The sequence below is a fragment of the Quercus lobata genome, chromosome 4 (assembly GCF_001633185.2).
Source record: "Quercus lobata isolate SW786 chromosome 4, ValleyOak3.0 Primary Assembly, whole genome shotgun sequence".
Taxonomy (NCBI): Eukaryota; Viridiplantae; Streptophyta; class Magnoliopsida; order Fagales; family Fagaceae; genus Quercus; species Quercus lobata.
This window is the reverse complement of record NC_044907.1, coordinates 53,549,340-53,560,705: the sequence shown is the minus strand read 5'-3', so window position 1 is coordinate 53,560,705 and position 11,366 is coordinate 53,549,340. Positions and strand designations below refer to the sequence as shown.

Sequence of the window (11,366 nt, the reverse complement as noted above, 5' to 3'; positions counted from 1 at the left end):
CCACTTTAGCTCTCACCCCAAAAAAAAAAAAAAAACCCACTTTAACTACAATCAATTTTGTAACAAAAATTAAGTTGGATTGTGCTAGAGGATTTGTCATTGTGTGTCTCCCTCTCCTAGCCATTACAAGAGAAACAATCTATAGCGTTTATTGCGTAAGAACCGTGTTCATTCTTATTATATGTATCCTTAGATTAAGACCTTCAAACTTTAAAGAATAGTGACATAGTTGGAAATTGCCCAAGATGCTAATTTGGAATGGCCATGAAAGATTCCTTGACTTTTAAGCTTAAATTTAAAAAAATTATAATTTAGCTTAATGGGATTTCATATTATCACAATTTATTTTATAAACGTTCAACTAATATATTTGACCTCTAAAGATTTTGGACTAAAATGTCAAGAGTTTTGTAGGTTGTAGCTCAACTGACACATTTTAGTATTTTCGATAAAGACATTTAAGGTTTAAATCCTCCCTCCTCAATGTAACTATAAATTTTATAATAAATAATAATAATAATAACAAAGATTTTGGACTAAAATGAATTCATTCATATTAAAGATTGGATTGACATGGTACATGTAACACTTATCTTGAGTCACATGATAGAAGCGCAAGGTATAAAACATACATGCATATTTTATTCACTCTACACACCTCCCCTTTTGATTGGCTGGTTATGGTGGGGTTGGACTTAGGCTTGATGGATGATTTCAATCTCGATGAGTCATTGTTGGCTGGGGTATTGCTATTTTCTTTTAATATATAAGATATAAAAAAATGTATTGTGGTAAAAGGAAAAATATAGAATGAGATGCAAAGATGTGTTATTAAAGTGGTAATATAAAATAAATAAAATAGCTTTTGGTAATGTAAAATATATAATTTATTTATTTTTTAGCATAAGAGAATGAAAATGCTCTCAAGTATCAGCTATTCAATTACACATAAAAATAAGTATATATATGTAATTCTTTTTTTTTTTCATTAAAAAAATTACATATAAAAACTAGGTTAAAATAAATAATTTAAAAAAACAAAAAACACCTAAATGCCACTCCAAAGGCTGTGTCAACTATACTCCCAAGACATCTCACTCCAATCTCCAACCATCGGCAGCAGCTCCCCCGTGCCTCGTTGCCATGGCCGCAGTGAAACTCACCATGACCTCCACAAACCATTCACACACAAATCATTCCAAAGGATTTTTCCTTCCCTTGTTTAGATCTACATACACCAATGTCGTACATCTCCTCAAAGGTAATACTTTTCTGAGCTCTAATCTTATTATTATCATTATTATTATTTGTTTACTGATCCTATCGTTTTTATTACATTGGGGATTAATGGAGTGCTTACTTTGTTAGCTCAGAAAATTATAAAAACATAAAAAAGAAATTAAAATCTTACGCTTTAAGTTATGGCTCAGTCGTTGTGGTGAGTTTCATGGAACAAACGACCTTTCTCACCAGTAGAAGCCTAATCAAGTGTTCTGTCCCAGATAACATTTTCTGCACAAGCTTCAATAATGAATGGAATTTGGAACCAACAATTTCTCACCAGTCACCATCCAATAACCCCGCCGCGGGGGCGTGTTAAATTAATGTCAACTCTTTTACTGATTAGCTAGTTTCATCTTTCTTTTTTTTTTTTAATTTTTTTTTGAATCCCACAAACTTGTGGCATAATTTGTGTCATAACTTAGCCATGTGAGAAGTTGTGGGTTATAAAAAGGTAATAATAGATTCATAAGGAAACACCCCTCTACTGATCATAATTTACCACATGAACGAGTTGTGACACTAGACTTATTATTGGGTCTAATTTGGGCATCCAGGGCTGACTATTCTCGTCATTATAAAATCCCCTTCCATTTATTAATCATCCAATTCTCTCTCTCATTTTTAGCAAGATTTACGACACGGGTATTTATTTGATTGGAGGGGATCTTTTCCTCCACCCACACATGCCAAGTAATTACGAAGAATCCTATGTGATGGCACAAAATACTGCTCAAATTGGAAGTTGTTAAGTAACCGCGTTAGATAATCCTTCTTCTTCAGTATGTTACTTCTTGGAGGACAAGTAACTGAATTGGGACTACCCATGAGGTTCAGACTACTGAGACAGGGAAACTTGAAAAGATAGTTCAATAATTTTCTAATGCAATTTCCTAGTCTCTTCCATTTAGCCAGTTAATGCAATTTCCTAGTCTCTTCCATTTAGCCAGTCTTCTAGAGACACTACGCCTATATAAATAGAGAACCCTGGAACAAAGAATGACAGTTATCCTTTGATTTTTTTGGTTCACTTACAAAAACAAAAGAAAAAAAGAAAAAGCTTATCCTTTAATTCTCATACTGACCCAACAGAGATATTTGCGTTCTTCTTCTTCTTACTTTGAGCTATTAACAAACCATACATGGCTGACCCTACTTCACAGGTGATAAAACCAGTTCTGTCTTTCATCATGAAGACTACTACCTCCTTGATAAAGGATGAGTATTCTATGGTCCATGGTGTCAAGGAAGACGAAAAGAACCTGGAAAGTAAGCTGACTAGTATCCAAGGTGTGGTTGAAGATGCAGAGAACAAGCAAGTCAATGATCCACATTTGAAAGATTGGCTCAGAAAGCTCCAGGAGGCAGCTTCTGATGCCGAAGACATATTGGATACTTTTGCAACAGAAGCCTATCGTTGGAAACAAAAGCGGAAGGAACATAAAATCCAGCCTCCTCTGAGTAAAAGCAAAATCTCATACAAACGTGATGCAGCGCAAAATATCAAAAAGATTTCAGAAAGATTCGATAGGATTGCCAAAGAAAAAGAAGCTTTCCATCTCGACATCAAAGTTAATGGCGGTGAGACTGAGAGCCCAAGCTACACGGGCTATTTTGTGGACAAGTCAGATGTCATTGGCAGGGAGGATGATAAAGAGAGGATAACACATATGCTGCTATCGAATGAATTTGATAAAGAAGGAGACGTTTCCGTGATTCCCATCATAGGTATGGGGGGCTTGGGTAAAACAACTCTTGCTCAGCTTCTCTTCAATGACGACAAGGTAAAGGACCATTTTGAAGCCAGAATGTGGGTCTGCGTCACAGTCCAATTTGATCTCACCAGGATTCTCAAAGAAATGATACAATTTCATTCCAAGATGAAATTGGATGACAGCTCCACAAGCCACCTACAGTCTCGGCTTCTAGAATACATGGTTGGACAACGTTTCTTACTTGTTCTAGATGATGTTTGGACTGAGGATTACCTAGAATGGGAGCCCCTAAGGGATCTCTTGAAACAAGGGGCAAAGGGAAGCAGAGTCTTGGTCACAAGTCGGATTACCAAGGTTAAGGATATCATAGGCACACAACCTCCCCATCTTTTGAGCTATCTGCCTGAAGAGGAATGCTGGTCCTTGTTTGCAAAAATTGCATTTAAGGGTGATAGTTTGTCTAGCCAAAGGCTGAAAGATTTGGAAGACATTGGTAGAGAAATCGTCAGGAAGTGCAAAGGTCTCCCATTGGCAGTCAAGGCAATGGGAGGTCTCTTGCGTGGTTGCGTTGATGTAGACAAATGGCGGCAAATTCAAAGCAGTGAAATATGGGAGATAGAGGACCGGAACCCTGGAAATGACAAGCCCAAAATTTTGGCTATTTTGAAATTGAGCTATCACCATCTACCTTCTCATCTAAAGCGCTGTTTTTCTTACTGCTCCTTGTTTCCAAAGGCCTACGCTTTCCACAAGGAAGAGTTGGTCAAGCTTTGGATTTCGCAGAGATTTATACAAGCTCGAGGACTAGAGACGGAGGAGGAGACTGGAATTGCATGTTTTGATGAGCTCTTAATAAGGTCCTTCTTTCAAGTTTCAGTCATTGAAGTCAAGGAGATATTCAACATGCATGATCTTATCCATGACTTGGGACTATCAATTTCAAGCCCCAACTGTGGTCTTGTTAATGATAACGAGCCCTACAGTTTCTCTGAACAATCTCGTCATGTGAGCTTGCTTGGTAAAGATGTTGAGCAGCCTATGTTGACGATTGTTGGGAATGCTAGTAAGCTGCGGTCACTTCTATTTCCCAGTCACTACTTGAAAAACTTTGGTCAGGCCCTTGAGAAAGTGTTTCGTACGATGAAATACATACGGACCTTAGATCTTAGTTCAAGCATAATCTTGGAATTGCCTAGCTCAATTAAAGAGTTGAAGTTGTTACGCTACCTTGACCTCTCTAGAACAGAAATCAAACTTCTTCCCAAGTCAATTTGCAAACTCTACAATTTGGAAACGTTGAAACTCTTGGGTTGCCCTTGGCTTTTCGAATTGCCCAAGGACCTTGGGAACTTGGTTAATTTGCGACATCTGGAGCTCGATGATTTATTCTGGGTCAAGTTCTCCATCCTGCCACCAAAAGTGGGGAACTTAACCAGTCTGCACGATTGGCATGCATTTCAGGTTGGCAACAAGACTGGATACGGAATTGAAGAACTGAAGAACATGGCATACCTCTCAGGAACATTACATATCTCAAAGCTAGAAAATGTGGTTAATGTACGGGAGGCTAAGATGAATGAGAAAAAGTACCTTCGGAAATTGGTGTTTGAATGGAGTGACAGGGTTGTCAATACACAGGATGAAGCAACTGAAAAGAGTGTACTTGAAGGCCTACAACCTCACTCAAACCTCAAAGAGCTCCAAATTCGTCACTACAGGGGGAATGAATTTCTAGCTTGGATGAGAGAAGGGCAGCTCCAAAATTTGGTCAGTGTTACCTTGAATGAGTGCACAAAATGCAGAACCCTCACTCTAGGTGAGCTACCCAATCTTCAAGTGCTCTACATCAAAGGTATGCAGGAATTGGAGAAATGGCCAGAGGTCAAATGCCCTTCACTCTCACGGCTAAAGTTTAGCAACTGCCCCAAACTGAGGGAGCTACCCAACGTCTTTCCAAAGTTGAGAACCTTGAAGATCAAATGCTGCAAATCTCTAAGGGCTCTTCCAATGGCCCCAAGTTTGATGTTTCTAAAACTTATTGACAATCTCATTCTGGAGGATTGGCGTGAAGTACCGACAACGTGGGTGGCTGTAAATGATCAAGGCCAACGTTCAAGTTGGCACCAAGGGTCCTGGTTTGAATTGTTGGAACTGAATGTAATAAGCTGTCCCAAGCTGCAGGCACTGCCTCAACACTTTGCTCCCCAGAAGTTGGAGATCAGTGGGTGTGAGTTATTAGTTGGTCTCCCACATCCACATTTTGCCCGACGTCTTCAGCATTTAGCACTGGATGCATGTCACGATGGAACATTAGTGAGGGCAATACCCAATACCAGCTCTCTATACTCACTGGTCATATCCAGCATCTCAAACCTCACCTCACTTCCAAAATGGCTCCAACTTCCTGGCCTCAAGGCTTTGTACATTTCTGATTGCAAAGATCTAATGTCTTTGTCAGAGAGTGAAGAAGGGTCACTGCCAACTTTGATATCTCTCACAATTCTTTCCATCCGAAACTGTCCAATGCTTGTGAAATTAACTGAGAGGTTACCTGCTAATCTGGAGTGTTTGAGTATTGCGTCATGCCCCCTTCTGCAGTTTCTAGGCCCAAAGGAGATACTTAAGAGCCTCACTTCACTCAAGGACCTTTACATTGAGGACTGCCCTATGCTCCAGTCCTTGCCTGGGGATGGGCTTCCCAGCTCTCTTCAACATCTGCAAATACAAAGATGTCCACTATTGGCGGAGCGTTGTCAAAAGGAGAAAGGTGGTGGAGGAGGTCCAGATAGGCCAAAGGTTTTGCACATTCTTGACCTGGAGATTGATTTCTCTAAAGTTTCTTCAACATCATCTTTGCCCAAGAAGAAACCATCAGAACCAGCTTGGTATCGTCTTCTTCCAACACTTGGAGGTTAGTATTTCATATACTATATATTTTTGTACTGATTACTAGAATCATATAATGTCAACTATTTAACACAAAATAGATTCAAATATGCCAACTAACTATGAAGTCCTTGAAATAACTAACATTTTTCTATATGAGGCTTGCTCCTTATAATTTTTTTGCGTAGAATTTGTGTTTCTTCAGACCTGGAAAAATTAAAATTAATATTAAAATGGAATTTAAATATTTATCGCTACAGAAAACTTTGCAGTAAACTTGACATGGATTCATGAACTTCTCCCTGCATGAAACCAAGATTTAATGGTTCAAGCTGCAACCTCTTCACATTCACACCTTGTGTGTCAGTGTGTATGCTTTAGTTGGTATAAAGTTAATTTGGGTTTATTCATTTATTGCATTGTTTCTCTGCTTCATTTATTTTTTTTTTTTTTTTGTGTTGTCCCCCACATGCAAACATGCTATATTAACCATTTTGAGTATTTATGATGGCTTTTTTTTTTTTCTTTTTTCTTTTTTTAATTATAATTTTTTTATCAGTTTTCTAGATGTGAACTTGCAGTGCAGTTTAATCCCCAACTGAAGAAACAATATATATATATATATATATATATATCTGAGAATCTGTAAATTTATGTTTTCTTTATAAGTTTAACAAGAAAGCTCCTTATAGTTATTAATATATTTCATTTTGTTTCAGGGATAGAAATAATTGATGCACAACCGATTAAAAAACAACCAAATTCATCTCTCTTAAAGCAAAGTCACAAACGTAAAAGGCATAGCTCTGTCTTTTACTTGACTCTTCCTTGTGTAAGTGTATGAGCTAATGACACCATAATATGCTGCTCTCTCATTTATCTTGTTCCATCCTGAAAAAAATGGTTTGCTTCACAATACTATTGTGTAGTTTAATCATGTGTTCCCTTGAGAAAGAACCAACTATTGAAAAAACTTCTTTGACTGAAAACCTCTAACCTGACTGATAGAATTAAATTTGTCTAACAAATCTAATTTGGTATGCCTCAATCCCAAGAGGTAACATAATTGACTGCAGATCACATACCATGAAATGAAGGTTACTGGTTCAAATCTCTCTCCCAACCATTTGAGTAGTGTAAACCTCACTCAATAGAGAGAAAGAGAGAGAGAGAGTACCTCTCCCACATCTAACTCCCGATATGTGAAATTTACTTTTTTTTAGTCTTCTTGTATCATTTACCTTTTTCCGCCCTGTTTCATAAACTGTTTACATTCTTTTTGAGGCTTTCACTTGAAAAAACTTAGTATGGGGAAAAAGTCTCATTTTGTAAATAATGATCTTGGTTGAGTCAGTACTGATTCACAATTTTTATAGGGGCCATTGCCACGGCAGTCTATCAAAGTGATGTTGATGGAGACAAAGCTGTTGATGAGGTACTAAAAAAACCAAAAACAGAATGGGAAGAGAACAGATCCAAACTATCCTTTCCATTAACTCAATGCAAATCAAGTTCCCCAAAGGTTTCCATTTTTCTCAATCTAATCATCTTAAAATTCCTTTTGCTTCTAACTGTCATTGCTCATTGTGTTGTATCTATAATGAAGGATTCTTCCAATGAAATCACCAAACAAGAATCAGGTCAGGGCTCTTCTGAGTCTATTGACAGGGTTGGGCATGAAGAGGGTTCTACTGTGTCTATTGACAATGAGGACGATGATATGGAGTACTTTTACATTTCCTTGGGAGCCAAATCTGAAACTTCTCTGTCTCCATCCAGCAGTGTCATAACTGATGTGCAGTCCCAGAAAACCAGGCCAGGTCAATCTGTCATAGACAAGGCATTGGGCATAGTAAAAAATGTATTAGCAACTGACTTCTCTTCTGCATGTCATCCCAGTCGTTCCATTTCTTTAGATTCAGAATTAGAATTGTTGTGTGACTTGGATGAAAATGATGGCGTCTCAGTTGGAATGAAATTCCTAGTGCTTCAACTCTCCAAGGACTTCAAAGTTCTGAAAAGTCGATACTGCCAAGCCAATGACACCATTGAAAGGTGCACCAATCTGATCAAGCCTATGGCTGAGATAGCATTTCAACTGGATGCAAATAAACAAAAGTTCTTGGAGCTCAATTCAGTTCAGGCAACAATTCAAAAGAGTATAATTGAGGCTGAAGCACAGATCAATGAGCTACAGAAGAAAGTAGACACCTTCCCTCTGGCCGAACAACACATGCATGACAAGCAAACAATGTCAACAGATGGAAATAGTATCTCTGGAGCTGAAGGACAGATAAATGAGCTAAAACAAAAAATAGATTATTTGACTAAACAGAGAGGAAAGGGAAAGCAAGAGAAGAAAATGATCTACACCGATGGAAAGAAGCTGAAGGAAAAGATGGATGTGGCAGCTACGGCAGAGGAGGAGAAGAGGGAAGCTGAGAGGATCAAGAGAGAGATTGAAGAAAAGTGGTCAGACTACAACAAACAGTTTGAGACGCTTACGTGCAGTGGAGGTTAGTACTTTCTGTTTTTCCAATTACTATTTCATCAACTCAACAAATTCTTATATGTGAACTATAAACTCTTCTGAATACTTAAATGAACTTCTATTAGTTTCTCTACATGTGAACCTGCAGTTTCAGTGAAAATCAATGAAGAAGAAAAAAGAAAAATTGAGAAAATCATAGGGGTTTCTTTTTTAATATTAACAAGAATGCCCAGTAATTCATTGGTGATTGCTTTCATTTGTTGCAGGAATGACCATCTCCTAGGAGCATATCATAGTGCAGGTCCAACAGAACATAGAGTTATGAATGAAGTTTTGCACATTGAACATTACGCTATTCATGATGAAAAAAAATTAAGTAGCAGCAGCTTAGAAGGAATTACAGAGGATTACATGCTGAAATTGTTTAAGTTGTTGTGCAGGACATCTGATACAGGTTGTTCTTGTGCGGAAATATAAGGAATTCTATCCAAAATAGGATTCTGTGTAGCCTTTGGAGAATTCCTTTTTCTGTTTTTGATTGAATATTGGTATTGCTTTTTTTTTTTTTTTTAATTTAATTTTAAATCTGTTCTGCAGCTGACTGGGAATGTTTGTTTTGATGACGGTACAGTTTGCAGCTTGCTGCCTATTATTTGTAATGTTGTCTGTTTGTTGAATAAAATCTAGCTCATTCCAAAAGAAAAAGAAAAAAGATCGTATTGCTGTCATCAAATTATGTGTTAAATACTATATATTTTCTGTTTTAATTTTTAAAATAAGGTTTGCTGAAGCCAACTTGAGAGAATTCCTTAAAAACCTTTTTTTTTTTTTTTTTTTTTTTTTTTTTTTTTTTTTTTTTTTTTTTTTTTGGGTGTCATACACTGGTTTACGAATTGCTTCTCTCTATTTTTTTTCAGAATTTGCTTCTTAGTTCTTAGTTATCCATTATCATTGTTACTTTCAAAGTTGCATAAACTTTGTTGCCATTTAATATGGCAGCCTACTTTTAGTTCACCCTCAGTAACAAATCTTGTTAGTATGCACTTCGGTAATTATTCCTCGTTATGGCTAAAGCTCAGCTCTGTAGATAAGATTTGGAAATTGAAACAAGAAATAATGATTATTTGAAGCTGATATTAAAATGAGTGGCTGGAATTTTTTAATAGAAGATATTCAGTTGCTAATCTACAGTAGGCCATCTCAGGGCTGGAGAGTTACGGTACATGAGCAAAAAAAAAAATTTAGGTTTAGAGAGACGGTTGGATTGATGCTTTGTGGGTTCCCTCTTTACAATAAAGAGGATATTTTGTTTAGTTCTCCTATTGGAGATGCTCTAAGTCATAAATTGCAATAAGCCGAATTACTATCGACCACCCCCAAAACTCTCAGAAGCCACCTCAAGCTATACGGGGAAGCTTGATAATTGAAATGACACGTATAGCTTCAACTCTCAAACAATTGAAATATAGTTAAAGCGTAACATTTATTATTACTATGATTTCTATTAAGCTACTTTCACGTCATTGACTACATCATTAGTCTTTTTTCATATTTATTTTTACCTTTAATTTTTTATAATATTAAATATAAAAGAATATTGACTTTACAAATTCATTTTAGGCAGTTTTAACTTTACATATTTATCTACTTTAATTTTGATGTTATAACTAAATAATAAATCAATGGAAAATCAAAACAAAAATGTTATTTATATATATTCCTCTTGGGCAGTTTTAATTTTAAATATTATTTTGGCCCTTGGGTGGTTTTAACTTCTTCTTTTTTTTTTTTTTTTTTTTTTTTTTGATTACTGGGTGGTTTTAACTTTATATATTATTTTGCCCATTTATCTTCCTTTATTTACTCTTCTTATTCCCAACCTCTTACTATAACTTTGTCATTCTTTCCTATTCTTTGCATATATTTCCCATACAAAAAAGATTATCTCTCTCTCTCTCTCTCTCTCAATTTTTTTTTTCATTGTTTTGTTAAAAAAAAATTTATTTTGCTTGCATCGTTACCTTAGATTGCTGAATATTGTTGACTAATTCATATGTGATCCTTGATGCAGGTAATTTTTTTTATTATTTTCTTTACAATATTGAATACTTTTAATGAATGGTGTTTGTTTCATTTTTTTAATGAATGGTTTTTGTTGTTGATCTTATTTGAGGAAAATCATATTATAATATGTCAAATTTTGTGTTGTTTTTAGATTTTAATTTATTTGAAAAACAACAAAATAGTCTAGACAAGCTAATGAAAAACAGTTAGTGTAGTTGAAGACAATGGTCTTTATGCAGTTTACTTTCACTGTTTGTAAATATTTTGTTTAACAAATTAGTAGTGAATTGTTATGTCTTTGTTATATAATGTTTTTAGATGCTTGGGTAATTGCTTTAAGCATTTACGAATATTTTATATTGTTCTTCATCTTTCTTATCATATTAATGTATTCTTTGAGATTTTTAAGAAAATAAACTCAATTTTGTGCTAGAAATTATTTATTTAACTATTCATTTTTCACATGTTGGATTAGATATAACATTAGATTATGACAGCATTAACACAATAGTCCTTCTTCTTCTTTTCTTTTCTTTTTTTAAATTCTCTACTTTTTTCCCCTTTGGAATTGCACACTTGAGTACCTGGTTTAATCTTTTAGTTATTCATATTTATTGAAATCCAATTTCAATAAATATTAACTTTAGTAACTCCTTACTAAAGTGGACGTCCTGAATAACCAATTTCCATTAAACTTATCTCAAGGAAATATTTCATGTCTCTATAAAAAGAGATTATGGATTCTATCTTGAAAATATGTATTCCCTCAACACTACGTGTGGTTACCCAGTATACTAAGGTTTTGACCATTAATATTAGATCTCACTCCTGATATATTAAAGTAACCTACATTTCATAATCGGGTTAACTATCCTCTCAAGATTGAAAATCTATGAAATTAAAAGTCGTGAGATTAATCATACAGATGA

General features: G+C 35.6%; 1 protein-coding gene across 3 annotated transcripts; it reads left to right on the top strand.

Moving 5' to 3' along the window:
* Positions 1-1,060: 1,060 nt before the first annotated feature.
* LOC115983179 (putative disease resistance protein RGA3) lies at positions 1,061-9,068 on the top strand. 3 transcript variants are annotated; one of them, XM_031105820.1, is made up of 7 exons: positions 1,061-1,261; positions 2,445-5,907; positions 6,602-6,673; positions 7,259-7,317; positions 7,351-7,404; positions 7,489-8,398; positions 8,640-9,067. In XM_031105820.1, exons 1-7 carry the CDS (start codon positions 1,241-1,243, stop codon positions 8,654-8,656), a joined length of 4,596 nt encoding a protein of 1,531 aa, XP_030961680.1. In that variant the 5' UTR covers positions 1,061-1,240; the 3' UTR covers positions 8,657-9,067. The 3 variants fall into 3 exon arrangements, with proteins under 3 accessions (XP_030961680.1, XP_030961679.1, XP_030961681.1); XM_031105819.1 differs by having other exon boundaries at positions 7,259-7,404; positions 8,640-9,068; XM_031105821.1 differs by lacking the exon at positions 6,602-6,673 and having other exon boundaries at positions 7,259-7,404; positions 8,640-9,068.
* The last annotated feature ends 2,298 nt before the right edge of the window (positions 9,069-11,366 follow it).